This window comes from Bos taurus, chromosome 7 (genome assembly GCF_002263795.3).
Source record: "Bos taurus isolate L1 Dominette 01449 registration number 42190680 breed Hereford chromosome 7, ARS-UCD2.0, whole genome shotgun sequence".
NCBI lineage: Eukaryota > Metazoa > Chordata > Mammalia > Artiodactyla > Bovidae > Bos > Bos taurus.
Window position 1 is genome coordinate 39,979,707 of NC_037334.1, and position 17,633 is coordinate 39,997,339.

Below are 17,633 nucleotides of genomic sequence, written 5' to 3' on the forward strand. Positions count from 1 at the left end.
AGCAGTAGGGCAGTTAAGCCTTAGGTCCTCTCCACTGCCAAGCCTGGCCTTTCGTGCCCAGGCCCCGCCTCAGCTCTCCTATGCCTTTTCCCCCCAACTCCGTGCTCTTACCTTCCTGTCAGCTGCTTTTCTTCCTCCAAAGGATCTACTTCCTCTCTGTGCAGCCCCTTCCTTCAGTCCTCATTCTTTTCCTTTCTTCCTCCACCCTTCACCTCCCTTTTCCACTCCCACCTCCTTTTCCAGGACACATAAACACACAGTTTTTCAGACAAGTCAGCCTTTATTTTTGAAAATAATTCTGTAGCTTAAACTTTCCTCCATGAACTGAGGTCAGGCAAGAGACAAAAACACACACATTGCTCTCCAACCCATCTGCATCCTGATCTGTGTACCCGGGGATGTTTGGGAGAGAAGGGAGGGAGGTTGGGTCGAATGGTCTTGGCTGCTGTACCTCACACTGAGAGGGCCTCCAAAAGCCAGGCTAGCATGAACTGTCCTAGAGCAACAGGGAAAGGACTGGTTTTTGGAAAGGACTGGATGGAGAGGAGAGAGGGGCAGTCTGTTTCTTAGAGGAAGAATGAGGGAGGGGTGCCCCAGCATCCAAGTCTTTCTCCCCACCACAGTGGATGAGCTGGGGGGAACATTCTGCTTTTCCCCTTCACCATTTCATCTTAGAATCATGAACTGCTGGGCTGCATAGAAAGAAGAGCTGAGAGGAGGTCAGAGATGAAAGAGAGGGGAAGAAGAGAAATACAGGCAGGAGGCAGTAAACCCTGACAACCTAACAGCTCTATCTGGACCCTGACGGTGATGAAACCCCTTTGGTTAGTCTCATTCCGGCACAGATACATCCCCTTCTCACATAATACAGCCCCCTACCCCTACTCCAATTGGGAGAAAGCAGAGATGGTCGGGGACAGGTACAGGAGGAGGGCTCATACTCTGGCTAGAAGAGCCAGGAGAGGGAAAAGAGGCCTGATCAAGAGAACTAAAGTTGTCAACCTCTCCACCGATGTCCTAGGAGAAAACCTGGAATGTGGATGTGTGTGGCCATGATAAGCTCAAGTCCCTCCTACCACACAGTGGTTTCTTGTTCAATAACTCCCCCAACATATCCCAGAAAGAGTCCCCTGATTTGACCCCCTCACCTTATCATCTGTGCACCTGAATGCCACTCGGAAAAAGAAAAAAAAAAAAAAAAAAAGATAAATGGACCCAAGAGAGAAACACAGAGAGGACGATGAAGCCCAGAGACTGCGGTCCCATCTTAGGCCATGAGATGGCAAGGAGGGGGCCCACGATGGACACGCAGGTGCTGCTAATTCCAGCTAGGATCATAACCATCCCAGGTCTGGGGTGGGGCCAGGTGGACACGGCGGCCCCGGTACAGGAAGCTGACGATGCCCCGGTAGCCGGCCCTGGGGACACCAGACTTGAGGTCATCCATGACTCCCAGGGCCTTGGCAAAGGCCTTGAAGCTGTCCCTGCTCGTGTACTGCACTCGCACCTCCTGCAGCTCGCTCCGCTCACTGGTCCTCACTTTCTCTACCTGCAGCAGGGGAGCACCATAGACACGTGCAAGGAAATCCCTGTCATAAGTCTCCTGTCGCAGGTACGACAGGTCCAGCTGGGTGAAGGGCACGAAGTGCTGGTTCAGCTTGATAAACTTGAGGTGCTGGTCAAAGAACTGCCCGTGGCTCACACCTTTGCGGCCAAAGGTCATTGTTCTGGAGATTTCGGGCCGCACGCAGGCCCGGCCCTGCCGCTGCTCTGGCCGGCGCATCCAGTCATCCCAAAAGGCCTTGGGCCACTTGGGCTCCAGCTCAGCCCAAAGCTCAGCCAACAGCAGCCAGCCCAGGCCAGGGAAAAAGTCTGTGCGGTAGAGCAGTTCGGGCTTGCTGGAGTCCACCATCTGCTCCTTGCCATTGTCGTTCCAGGCAGACACACACCAGAGGGAGGGGTCGGCTCTCAGCAGCGGGTAAGTGGCCTGAAAGTACTCGAAGAAGTCTGGAGCCACCTCCAGATCATCCTCTACCACCACGGCTGCTGGGAACTTGAACTCGTGAAAGACCTGGCCCAGTGCCCAGCGGTAGTGCCGAGCAATCTTGTAGTAGCCCTGGAACTTTCGGTGGTCGGGTGGCACTGCAATGGTGCTCAGGTCAGGCTGCCGGATGTGCATGACAGCACTGCCGTAGGAGGCGATAACCTGGGCTGTCTCCTCATGCCCGCAGTCCTGGCTGACAATGATGGGAAAGTGCTCAGCAGAAGGCCGGTAATTCAGCAGCTTGTCCAGGCAGCGCCGAACAGTGCTGCGGTCACAGGCGATGACCAGGATGGGGATTACAGCTGGTGGAGTGGTCACAGGCACTCGTGGCGGGACGGGCGGGGCCACGGTGGGTACCCTCCACCGCTGGCTCCACCTAGCATGGTGCTCCCTGATCTGCTGCAACAGGCCCCGCTGCCGCTCCAACTCCACCTCAGCGTCCTGGGCCAGGCGGATCACCTCGCGGGTGAGGCTGGCGGGGTCATCATCAAGAGCACTGTCTGAGGGTAGCCTGCCAGGCGCTGGGCGTGTCCAAAAGAAGAGGAGCAGCAGGGCGTTCCAGGCCACAAAGAGGATGGCACCCCACAGCACAAGCCCTGCAGACTGCTTCTTCAGCATCCTGGCCCCCGCAGGGGAGGCGGGAAGGGTGGGGCTCAAGGCTGCCCTCAGCTTGCCTGGCTCACACCCCCGCGGTTCTAGGGATGCTTCCTCTGGGCTCCAGGATTAGGAAGCAGCCATGCACCTGAGAAGAGGAGAAAAACAACCATCATCACAAGGCACGGGCCTGCTCTAGAGTAGAAGAAGGGGGTGGGGGGCAGAAGCAGATGAAAAATTCAGGACAAGGAAGGCCAGGAGGTTAACTCCAGACCTCTCTTAGAAAAGAGCTACCCATTCCCTAATTCGGAGGGTCAATCTGTATGGAAGAACAGGATTAGGATAGCATGCTCCCCGACTCCAAAATGGTTTATGAATCCTCTGAAAAGAAATGTGGGGTTTTTTTTGCAGGGGGGAGTGGGGGAGCAGGATATGTAGAGAATGATATTGGTGGAAGACAGGAAGCAAAGGAACCCCACCCACCCCTTCTCTACCTGACAGATTTTGTTTACCATCTTCCATCCAGAGCTTAGGAGAGATGGGGGGTAAGACCATCTGCCTCCCGTTCCTCAAATCAAACTGCCCAAAGATTACTGACTTTAAAATTCTTAGTATCACACTTCAGGACTAAAGCCAGAACCTTACCTAATAAGGAAGCACCAGAGGCATTCCCATGAAGGTCAGGGACCAGATCTACATGACTGTTTAACATTCTGTTGGAGGGATCAGCCAATGCAATTCGACTGCAGAATACAATTACAGGCAGAAGTACAAATGTGCTGATGCTATGAGACTATGACTAGAAAACTCTAAGAGAAACAATGATAAGTCCAACCCAAACAATCAAAAACTTGAGTCAGGTAGTGGTAGATAAAAATTAATGTGCAAATATCAGTAGCCTTCATATCCACAAACAATAACTCATTAAATAAACAATAAATGAGAAAACCTTATGTATAATAGCTATGAAATGATATGAAATGTATGCAATGATGATACACTATTCAGGAATAAACAAGAAATATGCAAAAACCTACCGGAACTTATAATTCCTGAAAAGACAAAAGACAACTTAAATATCCCTTGTTCTTGGTTAGGACACCTCAGCTTCATCAAAAATCTCAATAAAAATAGTTTTTGTACAGCTAGTCAAACATGCATTAGAGAAGGAAATGGCAACCCACTCCAGTGTGCTTGCCTGGAGAATCCCAGGGACGGGGGAGCCTGGTGGGCTGCCGTCTATGGGGTCGCACAGAGTCGGACACGACTGAAGCGACTTAGCAGCAGCAGTAGCAGTCAAACTGGCACTGAAGTTCAAACGGAACATCTAGGAAAATGATGAAAATGAACAAGCTGTGAAGAGGGACTAGCCCTACCAGATATACTACACATTACAAAGCCTCTATAATTAAAAGTGTGTTATGCTGATCAGATCAAAACAGTCAATCCTAAAGGAAACCAACCCTGAATAGTCACTGGTGCTAAAGCTGAAACTCCAATACTTTTTCCACCTGATGCAAAAAGCCAAGTCACTGGAAAAGATCCTGACGCTGGGAAAGACAGAAGTCAGGAGGAGAAGGGGATGACAGGATGAGACAGATGGTTGGATGGCATCACCAACTCAATGGACATGAGTTTGAGCAAGCTATGGGAGATGGTGAAGGACAGGGACGCCTAACGTGCTGCAGTCCATGGGGGTCGCAAAGAGTCGGACACAACTGAATGAATGAACAACAGCAATGTGGTGCTGATATGTAAACAAACAGATCATTCAAGGAATGGAAATTAAACAGATCATGCAAAGGAATAGAATTTCAACTACAGAAACAGACCCAAATACATGTAGATATCTAATATATGATAAAGAGGATTATTAGAATTACTGGGGCAAAAAAAAATGGTCTTATTAATTGTGTTATAACAACTACACAGGTATTTGCGAACAACAATAAGATCTGTATACAAGAATAAATTTCAAGTGGACTAGATATTTAAGTAGAAAACTAAAAACATACAAGTGCTAAAAGATTTATGTCAATTCCTCTACAGCTTAGCAGAGGGAAAGGCTTTCTAAATATGCCTTAAAATACAGATGCAGTGATAAATAAAATACTTTTGCATGGCTAAAAATACCATGTGTGCTCAGTTGCTAAGTTGTGTCTGACTCTTTTCGACCCCATGGACTGTAGCCCACCAGGCTCCTCTATCCATGGAATTTTCCAGGCAAGAATACTGGAGTGGGTTGCCATTTCCTTCTCCAAAGACACCATAAGCCAAGTCAAAAGAAGATTAACAAACTGGAAGAGAATATTTGAAACACACATCACAAATAAAAAGCCAATACCCTAACTGACAAAGAGCTTCTTAAAAACTGAAGGGAAAAAAAGCCAAAAATTCCCTGTCTAAAACACTAGCATAACTCACACAAAAAAGTACTAAAATGGCCCATAGATGTATGAAAAGGTGTTCAATTTCACTTATGATAAGAAAAATTCTAATTAAAATTATACTAAGGTAACATTTCTCACCCATCAGACTAGCAAAAATCAAAAATTTGTCTGATTCTCATAATAGAATCAGTTTAAGAATAGAAGTTCTAATTTTGATGATTTCTAATTTTCAGGTTTTTTTTTTTTAATGAATCATGTTTTTGGTGTTGTATTTAAGAAATCTTTGTTAAAGTCACAGAGATTTTTTCCCCCTATGTTTTCTTTTTTATGTTTTACAGTTTTAAGTTTTATATTTACATTTATGATTCATTTTGAATTAGTTTTCCTATATGGTGTGAGATAAGGAACTGAAGCCCTTTTAGAGTAGTTTGGCAGTTTGTCAAAATGCTAAACAGAGATACCATATGACCCAGTAAGTCCACTCCTACATATACACCCAAGAGAAATGAAAACAAATGTCTATACAAAAACCAATATAGAATGTTTGAGGGCACTTTGCCAAAAAGTGGAAACAACCCAAACACCCATCAGCATTGGAATACTGTGGCTTATCCACGGAATGGAATAATATTCAGCAATTAAAATGAAACATAAAAAATAAATAAAATGAATGAAACAAACTACTGATACATACAACACATAGACAAATCTCAAGATAATGTTGCAACATATGAAGGAATACATACAGATCAGTGTCTGCCTGGCAGTGAGACCATCAGGGGAGTATTTCAAAGGGACACCAGGAAACTTTGTGCGGGTGATAGTTTCATGGGCTGAATACAGATGAACAAAGTTCTGAAAATGCACACTTTAGATACCTAAGGCTTACTGTATATCATTTATACCTCAATAAAACTTTTTAAAAAGATATTATCACATCAAATGACAAAATTGAATATAGACAGTAGATCAAAATATCAGTGTTGACTAGGTGATAACCACACTGTGGTTATATAAAAGAATATCCCAATTCTTATATAATACATGATGAAGTAATTAGGTATAGAGAGCCATGGTAGATGCAATTTCTCAAATGGTTCAGAACAAAAATATCAAGTATAAATATGAAGAGAAAATGGAGCAAAATGTTAATAGGTGGATCTGAGTAAAGGGAATATGAGAATCCTTACACCATTTTTATTCTTGCAACTTTTTTATATTTTGAAGTTATTTTCAAATACAATCAAACAGGGACATAGCCCACAGCTCTGACTAGCTTCGTCCAATATGGCCCCAGCTGGACACATCAGAAGAACTGGGGACAATCTATTTGTCCTGAACTCTTCAACCATTCCACGGTCTGCAATGACACGACCTGCTCTCTGCCAGGCTCTGGGAAGGGACTGGGACACACAGCCAACAAGAAAAAGGCATGGTTCTGCCAGGCCCCTCACTCTACCAGACCTCATTACTTAAAGGATCTACCACACCCTTCAATGCCAGGACACCTGCCATTCTTGATCATGCAACTTTAACCCTGGCATTCCTGCCTCTGGTCTCAACACTTCACACCCAAAAGTTGCAGGTCTGCACTCTCTTGTGCTGGCTGCTCTGCCAGCTACCCTCTGCCTCACAGCCCAGTTCACTAAGCTAACCAAAATCTCAGGTCCCAGATTTCGTCTCTGTGCTCCTGGGCTCTCAAGCAGGCCGATCCAGTATCCAAGGATCAAAGGGCAGATCTTTAAGAGTCTCTACAGGGAATGGATCCTGTCCCTCCTCTGAGACCCCTCCAGCTCCTGCACCACCACCTCCTATCTTCCTTCCAGAAACCATCCACACTCCCTACTCCATAGCACCAGTCTTCTTAGAAGCCTCTGTTTTATTGTGTCATTAAATTTCCATTTTATCAGTGCTCATTCACCAATCAGGGTTTCCCAGAACAGAAACACACACAGATTCCCAGTTTTTCCTTCCTCTGCCTGACGATGTGGTCAATGTTGGAATCCCTAACCCTTGATGTCCTGCCTCCCAACTGACTGGGTAGGAAAAGACTTCAGGCAGAAGGATAGGGGAAAGAAAAGAGAAACTGAACTCCAGCAGCTCAAGTGTTGGCTTCAGGGCTGGAGGAGCAGGCCTATCTCAGACTTATCAATGAGCCACCTCAGGCCAAGAGGCTCTCAGAGTGATGGCAAAACCCCAAGGGACCGTATGGTCTCCAACCTCACTCTTCTCCTGACATTAGAACTAGGCGGCCCACACCCACTACCCCAGGCCTAGAAGACCTCCCCACCACCCTTCTAAGCCAGGCAGATCAAACCAATCTTCTCAGTCCCTCTGCAGACTGTATCCTTAGCAAGTCTATAAACCTTGTAAATGGCTAGACAGCCCATAGCAAACAGCTGCCCCAGGCCACCAGGCCTCCAACTTAGCGCTCAGGCCTTTGTTCTCACTCCACAACCCTTTCCTTTAAATTCTCAAACAGAACTTGCTTCTCTTGCCATCCGGGTACTGGGACATAACTATTCCCAGGCCCACCCCTTTTCCACACAGACTCCCCCGCAGTCCCAGTGCCATTTCCTACTACTTCTCCCCTTATTCTCCAGGGCATGATCCTCTACTTCGTCTAGAAGTTAGTGGTGTGTGAATGCACTCTCCAGCAGATGGCTGTGCCCATGGGATGAGACAGTCCAGCTTTTGACCAACAGAGCCCATGCACTCATCCAGGAAGCACTGCTGCTCTAAGTCCTACCGTTTGGAGGGTATGGCAGTAACAAGAGCAAGTCAAACATCCCAGGGCAATGCTTGGGCATCACCCTGAGTTTTTTCAAATTGCTGAGACTCAATTTTCTCGCCTCTAAGATGGAAATGGTAGTAGAATACCTCATTGGGTTGCTTTGAGGATTGGGTGAGATAATTCACATTAAGTGTTTAGAACAGTGCCTGGCATATGACAGGGTAAGTGCTAGCCCATCACTTGTCTGTCTCCTCTCTTGGTGGTTCTCTCTGCACCATTCTACTAGATTCCTTCCAGGGTCCAAACATCCAAGCCTGCCTCAGGGCCTTTGCATGTGCCTGTATGCTTGGTCTGTTCTTCCCTCTCTCCTTCACCTAGTGGGTTCTGACTCACATCTCACTGGACACCTTCCCAGATACCGTCAGCCCCTGTGAGGTCTACCTCCCCTTCACAACCATCAGCACCAGCACAAACCTGTGCTCAGAATCTGTCAAGTCCCCTCAGCTACATGCTACTTGAGGTAGACCAGCTCCCCCAGTGCTGCCAAGCTGCTATGCTAGGATCTTCAACATTCAGGAGATTTGCCTGTAACAAAAAAGTGACTTTCATGTGTATGTCACACACCTACAATCACTTAATTGTAATTCCCAAGTCCAAAAAGTGTTGAAAAACAGAAGTTTTCCACACTTGTTTGGCATAACCTCATTTGGAGAAATCTAATCTAATGTGAGGCTACTATAGCCTTTATATATCCCTTCATATATTTTGCTACAGAAATAAACATGCTGGACTATGGTATGCTGCTCCAGATCTTAGACTGTATCATAAATGTACCAGGTCATCTTTTTTAATCCAAAAATTTCTAAATTCTGAAACATATCCAGCCCCAAGAATTTCAGAATTATGAAAGTGGAAGAGAAAGTTATTCTTTCACTGCCATCATCCCATTTTCAAGATTTCAAACCCTTTAATCTGACTAGGTTTCTCAGCTGGACCACCTATCACTAACTTTGCTTCCCTTTAGCAACCTTCCCAATAGCAACAGAGCATCCTTCTTAAAGTACACACCTGGTCACAACACTCACCTGCCTTAAAAACTATACTGCCACTACCCACAGAATAAAATGCAAAATCATTATTATGACACACAGGGCCTTCACAACAAACTGACTCAAACATCCCTTTCAATCTCACCTCCAACCACTAACTCCATGAACTGCATACTCTGGCCTCGACAGGCTACTTACCTCCCCCAGTAAGTATGCTTTCTACACTGTTGTCTCTGCTCTGGCTGGTCCTGCATGCTGAAATCATCTAAAGCCCCATCAACAAGCACTATACCTCCTAAGAACCCAGTTTGGGTGATACTTCCTTAACATTCAGGCAGACTCAGGCTTTCCACACTATACTTCCACCATACTCTCTCCACACCTCCTGCCTTCCCTTTCCACACTGTAATAGAATCTGTGGCTGTACTTACCTGACTCTCACCTTACTCCTTAGAAGAAAAGGCTCTATGACCTCTAAACCTATTACAATGCTTGGCACATGTATGAAGTTCAAGTAGTTAGATGGAGGACATTATTAACTAAATTGGAGAGAAAGACCAAATTAGAAGCCTAACAGTGAAGGATTACATTTTTCAAAGTTGATTACAAAACATCCCATTCTACATGCTCTTCTTACAAAGTGACAATGACACGCCTCCCTCCAGAGCTTGGGGGTTGGGGGGGCCGGCGGGGATAGCAGGTGGGGTCAGTGTTCCCTCTCTCTGAGCTGTGACTACAGAGGAAGTGATGATTATGTGACTTCTTAAGACTAGTTTATGAAAGTCAACACAGTTCCTACTTGATGCTCCTGAGATGCCTATTGTTGGAACCCAGCCACCAAGGTAAGAGGAAGCCCAGCCACATGGACTAGATACCTTCCAAGTATTCTGGCTGACAACCACAGCTAAGGTCAGCTGACAGTCAGCCACAGATAGTAGACATGACAGGAAGACTTCCAAATGATTCCAGCCCCAGCCACATCCAACTGCAACTACATGAAAGACCAGAAGCAAAATGACATAGCTGAGACGGGAATAAAATAATTCTGCTGTTTTAAGCCACTAGGTTTTAGGGTGATTTGTTATGTAGCAATGAGTATCTGAAATGATGAGTGAAGCAGAATCTAAGTAGCCTTGATACAAAGGGCAAGTGTTCCTTCTGCCGTCTGTCCACAAGAGTCCAAATTTTGAGGTCCTGCCCCTATACATACTCCTTTATTAGATATTTACTGATGAATAATAAAAAATACCGAATGGCTTAAAACAAGAGCAATCATTTATTCTCTCTTGGTTTCTACAAGTAAGGAATTTGGACGCTGGGGCACAAAGATGACCTGCCTCTGCACCATCAGGTCTGCAACTTCAGCTAGAAGACTCCTCTAAAGGCTTAGTTTCTCATGTGTCGGCAGGATGATGTTGGCGTTGGCTGAGATGTCAGCTGGAGTCACCTCCATGTGGTCTCTCCACATGGCATAGACTTCCTCTGAGCATGAGGCTGAACTCCAAAAAGTGACTGTCTGAAGGAAGAGCGCAAGTCAAATAAAACTGCATCCTTTTCAGGATCCAACCTTGCATCACTTCTGACATATTCACTGGTCAGGGGCATCCTGAGTACCGCCTACATTCAAGGAAAAAGAAACACAGCCACCACAGCCAGGTGGCAGGAGGGCAGTGTCCTATGGTAACAACTGGAGAATGTGATGTTTAAGGTTGTGGCCATTTGGGAAAATACAATCGGACACATCTTCCTTTTCTAAAATAGAACAGTCCTTAACCTTGACCTGAATACCTGATGTTTTGTTATCAATGACATTTGCCTGCAAAGCACAAACTCAAACTTAAACTATGTTTTGCCAGAGTTTTCACTGCTCCTTCAGGGAAGTGACACAGCTGGTCCATACCACCAAGTACAAAGACCAAGTACACTGTGGTGGGAATGAGGAATGAGCCTTTTTAGTGAATAAGACCCTCAATCAAAAACCAGAAGGCTCTGGGCAGGTCCCACCAACTCCTGTAAGTCTCAGTTTTTTCTTCTGAAGAACTGCCTCGGAGCTGTAAGAACCCTTTCTAACACTCTGATTCCTATAGTATTCTCTAGCCAGTCCTCTCTCTATGGCAAAAAAATTAAAAAAGGTGTTTTTTTAAACAGCAAGAGAACACCAGATAGTCAAAAATGAGCAAAAATGGAGAAGTCTTAGTTTTTAGAAAGCATGGAAATGAATGTTGACAGAACTTCCCTTCTATCTCTGTCTTGCTTAGCATGTTAAAAAGCACCGCCTAAAAAAACCGAGAAAGTATAGACACGCCAAAAATAATGGAGACTCAATTGAATTACTTTTTGTTCATTATTAGGCCTCCTCTAATAATGTATCCTCCTGTATCTTGTACCAGGCTCCATAATTTCAAAAGGATGGAAGAACTGAAAGGGAGTCAGAGAAGATACACTAAATAATTCAAGGACTTAAGAGAATAAGACCTAGAGAGAAGGGATACAGGTTATTCATCCTGGAAAAGGCTAACGGGATATATGATGCTAGTGCAGGAAAAAAGCACAAAGCCTTGGGAAACCAAGTAACCCTGAGTAGTCACTTGGGCCTTCGTTCCTGCATTTGTACAGGGAGAGGCTTGATGTGGATCATCTCCAAGGTCTCTGGGTTCTAATGACAAAAAGAACAGTACTAACTTCCTCAATGTCCCAAACAGGAAAAGAGTTTAACCTGTCACATAAGCCACTGAGGTTAAACTCACTACATTGCTTTCTAATCTGAGAGAAGGACAGGGTGGGGAATCCAAGAGAGCTCAATAGTCTCGGAATCGGAATCGAGGCAGACGTGGGGTGGGGCGGCGGGTGTAAGCATCTAAGAGAAGAGCCTACATGGTCTGAAAAGTATTATAAACGACAGAAGAGAAAGCTGGGCAATCTTAGCCAGTTGATGTTCGTAAAGCAGAGACTAATTAAATACATCACAGGGGCAAAGGTTAACCAAGGTAGAGCCTTTTACCCCGGGGCTCACTGTCCTGAGGAGACACTGACTAGCTGGCCCCAGCCCTTCTGCTCGGGAGTTTATAAGATGGGGGCCCTGTACGTCTCAGGGCCCCCTACTTCACACACATTAGCAAACAAGTAGGAGCAAATTTTCTTGACAATTTAGTTATTCCCACATTGAGTCAATTCTTCCTCAGAGCTGTTGAGAAAGAACCCCTAATAACTTTTGGAAAGGACTCTGGGGTGGAGTCTGAGGAAAAGCCACCTCGGATTCCTCTCCCCAACCCTCTCCAGCAACACCAGCTCCTCCAAGCCCCGCACCCAAGTCCGCCCGGAGTATGTTTCACAACCGCCCCCCTCCTCGCAGAGCCCGCCCTCTCTCCAACAGCTGGAGGCCCGGGATTCCGCAAACGGAACGCAAGAGTTCCACTTCCCGGCTCAGGAGCGGCGCGCGGCCGTGACCCCGGGTGGCCCGGGCCAATATCCTCTTGCTGGGGCTCTCAGGCACCGAGGCTGGCGGGGGACACAGAGGGACTGGAAAGCGGCAGCCTCTCAAGTCGGGACCCAAGTCCCGAAGCGCCCTCTCCCCTCCGGCGGGGCCTCCTTCAGTCAGACCTCGATCCCCTTCCGGGAACAAACCCCAGAACTGACGGATGCCGGCGTTCCCTGGCTCCCACTTACCAGGTCCTTCCAACTTCCCGGCCCTGAACTTGGCCCGCCCCGAAGCGTGGGGAGCGAGCCGGGTGCCCCGGCGCGTTCAAGGCGCTCGCGCGGCTGCCGGCGCCTTCCGCCCGGCCGGCCCTTCTCGCTGCGCGCCGGGCCGGATAGCCGGGCGGGCAACGTGGCCCTTCCCCGGGGAGGGCGGAGCGGGGCGGGGCGGGCCGAGGGGCGGAGCTGTCTGCCTCAACTCTTCCAGGGCCCCTTCTCCCCAGGTCGTCTCCAATGCCCGATCTCTCAGAACGACTCGAGGTCTGGACCACCCCAAGTTTTCCGGGGTCCCCAACTTCGGGAGATGTAGTGGAGATAACTGTTACTATTTGGGCCCTTCGCTGCTCACAATCGCAACTCCACGGGTCAATACCCATCAAACCAATTACGCTTAATCCACTCCAGTCCAGACTTCTCGCGTCTCCCAGCCCAGACCCAGTCACACAGTGCAGAATCTCGTGGAGCTTAGGGGAACAGCCCTGCCAGGGGTAGGCCGAGCAGCTTACCTCAGCAGTGTGTTTACCAAACCCAAAGCCAAGAATCTGGGGGCCTGCTCCCCCAACCGCTGGCTTCCGGAAGGGAGGAGTCCAGGGCATCACAGAGGCTACAGCTTACAGGGAAGTGAGAACAAGAACCAGGGTGCCAAAAAGAAGCCAGGGAGGAAACACTTGCAGTCAAAATCGAGAAAGAGCAAGCTGGCTTCCCTCACCCACCCTTGCTTTTGTTTTTTCTTTCGGGGTAGATAATGCTGTTAGTTGGAAGTAAAAGAGTAGAAACAGACAGACCTTTCCCTAGGGGAGAACCATTAGACCCAAAGAGGAAATTAAGGCCTCAAGCAGGCTTTGGGGTTGACCTGTGAAAGGGGGTAGGGGGAACCCTGGAAAAGCGTAGATATCTGTATCTGACCCTAAGAAGTGAAGGAGGGACGCTAAGAACTACTGGTTACTCGTGCAGATAACTTTCCTGAGAAGGACTGGGTCCAGAGCCAGGGCTGCCATGTGATCAGGACACACTGTTCTGGCACCAGCACCTGCCCCCATCCACTTCCCTCCCCTGTGTTTCAGAGCACAGAGCAGTCTGGAACTTCCTGGTGTGTGGTTACTGACATCACTCACTAACTTGTTTCTAAGTGAAACTAGGAATTGTGTGGCGGTTTAAAGAAACAAAGGCAGGACATGACCTAAAATTCCCTGCATGGGGGTAAGGAGCTAAAACAAAATTGCAGTGGCCTTTACACGCACCTACAACCTACCCCACCCCCAGCCTCTCCTTTAACCCTAGCAGCTCTGCAGAATATACACTGTCGTCTCACTCTACAGATGTATATTCTGAGGCTCAAGCTAAGTCCCAATTTGCTGAAGGTCACAAGACCTAATGAGGGTCATGGCTAGGTTTTAGACCCAGGCAGTCCTACTTCCAAGATGGCACTCATTCCCTCTTCTCATGCAGCCTTGAGTGTTTGAGATAGCTGTGTGTCCAGCATGACAAGCACATAGTGGGGCAGCAGGGAAATCCTGCAGTTGGAGCCTGGTTCTAAAGGAGAAGAGTGAAAGAAGAGCTGACGCCTCAGTGATGCTGGACTCTGTGTGTGTCCAGGGTCTCCAGTTTAGTTGATTGTGTGGACTGTGGCAAGCGATGGGAGTCCACACTTATGGGCCAGTCAGCAGCGAATGTTTCTGTATCTCTGCCCTCTCTCTAAGCTTTTCCTCATGAGGGGTACATGGGATTATAATACTAATACTCCATATCAAAGCAAGAGGGAAAACCATAGTTTCCTAAAATTGGGAAAAGTTGGGAAACACTGTGGATCCAAGATAAGCTAAGATCACTATCCCAGGACAAAGGCCAGAGTAGAATGCTGAAAGGTGAGGAAACCAATTATCCCAGAATATGTCAGATTCCCATCTCTACCAATCCTCCTTCTCTATCTAAGGCTGTTCACTGGGAAAGAGGAAAGATAACTGTGTACCAAAACTCATGCCCCATCACTATAACCCTCTGTTTAAATTTCAAGTCTTAGAGAAGATCTAAGAGTAGAAATTCCCTGACTGTCCCAAAACAAAGGACCTGGTTAGAGAGGCAGGATGAGCTGAATTCTTGGATGGAAGCAAAAGAAAACATTTGTTCTGAGAGGCAAGAAGCCAGGGTGATGAGTGCCAAATTGACCTGGGAAGAGGCCCTGGGCTCCTGATGGATGTTTCATGGAGAAGGGTTATAGGGTAAGAAGGGCAGAAACAAGGAGCCAAGTGCCTGAATTCTGGGGATGAAACTGGGATTGGATTCTGTGAAAATGGAAGAATAGGAAGTTCTGGTCCTAGCCACTACTCCCAAAAAAGGAGAGGACAGATAAGAAGGAAGTGAAAATTGTCCCAGGAAACTGCCCTCCCATAAACAATGCCCAAGATATCCTGAATTTTTGTATAATTTGCAAAGAATTCATGCTCTTAACATAAGACAGATCTTAGCTTGAAACCATAAGTAGAAATAAAAGCAAAGTTTTAAATCAACGATGTATCTATTTTTCCCCTTACTTCCTCCCAATATCTCTACTCCCCTCGACAACACAGAAACTCAGCTCACCAAAATCAAAGAAAAGAGAAAAGATTAACACAACAACCACTGAGCAATGTCTATTAAATGGAACTTTGGGTTAGTCACCAACGATTCCTTTTGGAAGAAAGAAGGGTATAAATAAATTCAGTTACAACATACACACAACATGTGGTTTATTGGTCCTGGCTAAGTGGCTGAACACCCAATGAGTGCTGTGCCCTGGCATCATGGTGCCCCTTTGAGAAGGCTAATGGCTGTGTCCAGAGGACTGTCTTGTCAAAGGGTCAGGCTGAGGGAAGGACTACTGCTTTTGCTGGAAACAATAGGGGAGAGGAATTCTGGCTCACTCTAAGAAGGAAGCATCTTACCAGGAGGCTGTCTGACAGGGCCCTTGAGTTCTCCTCCCTGGAGGTTTGCAGCAGAATCCCGACGGCCCTTGTCAGGTCAGATACTATAGAAGAAGCACAGAACTGGGCAGGCGATCACAGCATCTGCCACTTCACACTTAGGCAAGCCCTGCCTGCTCAGGGCTTCTGTAGCTTCCCCTCACGCATCATACTGGGAGAATAATCCCTGCTCTGTTCTCCTCACAACAATGTGGTGACGAAAAACTGACACAACACAACAGCCTGGACACTTCACATAATGTAAGCACTGTACAAATACAGCACGACTCTGTGGTACTTCAAGTGCTTCGAAGCACTCACAGGCCTCCTAGGCAGGATGAGGGCCTGGGACCACATATCCCTGAGGGATCACTGTGATCCTAGTGTCTAAGCAAAGAATAGCACCAGGAATTTGCTGGGCAAAGCTAGGGGAGGTGACAGGAAATCCACCTAGGTCTGCCTGCCCAGCCCTCAGGCCACTGGGGGCCTCACAGACTCCTGTGGAAAAGAAGGAAGGGAAAAAGAAAGAAACCAAGTCATAAATACACGATTTTCAGCTTGCAAATGCCCAATGAATATGAGGCCCAGGTGTTACACAGCAGTGAGAGGCAAAGAGATGCTAGAAGCAAGCTTCCTACCCCTTGCCCAGTCCACTGTATCCTATCAAAATTTCCATCACCTCTCCTTTCTGCTGTTGTTGTCACTCAGAAAAGCAGGCATCCTGGCATAGGTAAATTGGAATTCAAGGAAGGAACAGAAGGTAAGATGAACAGCTTCTGCTTTAAGTGGGAATAGAGCCTGTGAAAATATAGAAGGCTAAACAATGGCAGTCTGAAAAACACTGTCACTTCAAAGAGCAGGACAGAAGACCAGGATATGGCATAGAAAAGAAAGGCCCAGTGCTCACTCCAAGAAATGGAGCTCCATCTCCTAACAGACACTTGGTCCTTGAGACTTACACTTCTCTCCACCTCTCTTTGGTCTGCTACCCAGAAGCACACATGCCCAGCTGACCGGAGAGCTCGGAGAGCCAACAAAAATCCCTCAATCTGAGCTCTCTTTGAACCCATGCACCTTTGCCACCACTTCATGATAGCAGGTATTGGCTAGTAGCAACAGGATGAGACAAATTCAGGACAGACTCTTAATTAAGCACAAATAAGACTTTTGCCAGAACACTAATTCAATAAATGAACAGAACTCCTAATTCAGTTTTTCTCTATGCAACTAAACAAGCATATCAAACAATAACAATGTTACTCTGCTACATGTACACGGCCCTGGATACTCCTGAAAAATCAATCATTTCATTTGTTCCTTGGAAACAACCTGTGAGGGACTTGGAAAGTTAGTTATCCCCATTTTGCAAGCGAAGAGAACATGGCATAGCTTAACTGACATTATCTAGGGGTGTACACTAAGAAAGGCAGAGCTAGGAAACAAATCCTGATTCCCAAACCTGTGTTCAGTTCCTCTGCTCTTACAGTGAGGTTTCACGGCCTACATTTCCTTAAAGGGGAAGGAGGAGAGGCAACTTAGGAGGTATTCCAGACCATCTGCTACCTGCCCCCACCCAAGGTAGCTCTATTTAGTTAGTTCTCCAAAACACAGCAGCCTGCCTCAGCCTGGATAATCCATTCCAGAGTTGTACTTAGCCCAAACTGACTTGGAATCCTATTACCCCAGTGTGGAAAAGGCCTTTACAAGTAATCTAATACAACCTCCCTTCAGAGGCCTAAAGTCTTTTTATGTTCTCCGTGGTCTAACCTCACAACTGACATTGCTCATAACTCCTTTCAAGGTACTCTGTCTGGGTAAGGAGATACTGGGAACAAGCCTGCACTCTGAGAGGGAAGGAGAAGTGAAGTTTTCTGTGTACCCATCAGGGTAAGAGTTCTCATCAGGGCATTTTCTGAATGGCAGTGTCCCGGACTCGCCCTACTCAACACTATCTGCACAGGAGCAGCAAGACACCAAGTGGGAAATGAGACAGGAACCTTACCTTTCTTCTCTCAGCTGCTTCCCTGAAGATCATCAAACCCCCATCCAGTACTCCATTTCCAAAACTGAGAATCCCAGATCAGAAACACCGAAGTGCAGCTTCTCTCCTCTGGTCCAGGTCCAAAGTCCATGGCTAAGTGGACTCTGAATGGGAGGAGTCTGGGGGGGAAGGAGTATGTCCAGGTCCCT

The 17,633-nt window shown here is 47.0% G+C and overlaps 1 protein-coding gene across 6 annotated transcripts; it reads right to left on the reverse strand.

Annotated features, from left to right (window-relative positions):
• Nucleotides 1–260: 260 nt before the first annotated feature.
• Nucleotides 261–17,576, reverse strand: MGAT1 (alpha-1,3-mannosyl-glycoprotein 2-beta-N-acetylglucosaminyltransferase). Of its 6 annotated transcripts, XM_059888278.1 has the most exons (3): nucleotides 17,446–17,576; nucleotides 3,284–3,965; nucleotides 261–2,786 (listed from the first exon to the last, which is right to left on the reverse strand). In XM_059888278.1, exon 3 carries the CDS (start codon nucleotides 2,660–2,662, stop codon nucleotides 1,319–1,321), a length of 1,344 nt encoding a protein of 447 aa, XP_059744261.1. In that variant the 5' UTR covers nucleotides 2,663–2,786; nucleotides 3,284–3,965; nucleotides 17,446–17,576; the 3' UTR covers nucleotides 261–1,318.
• Nucleotides 17,577–17,633: the final 57 nt, after the last annotated feature.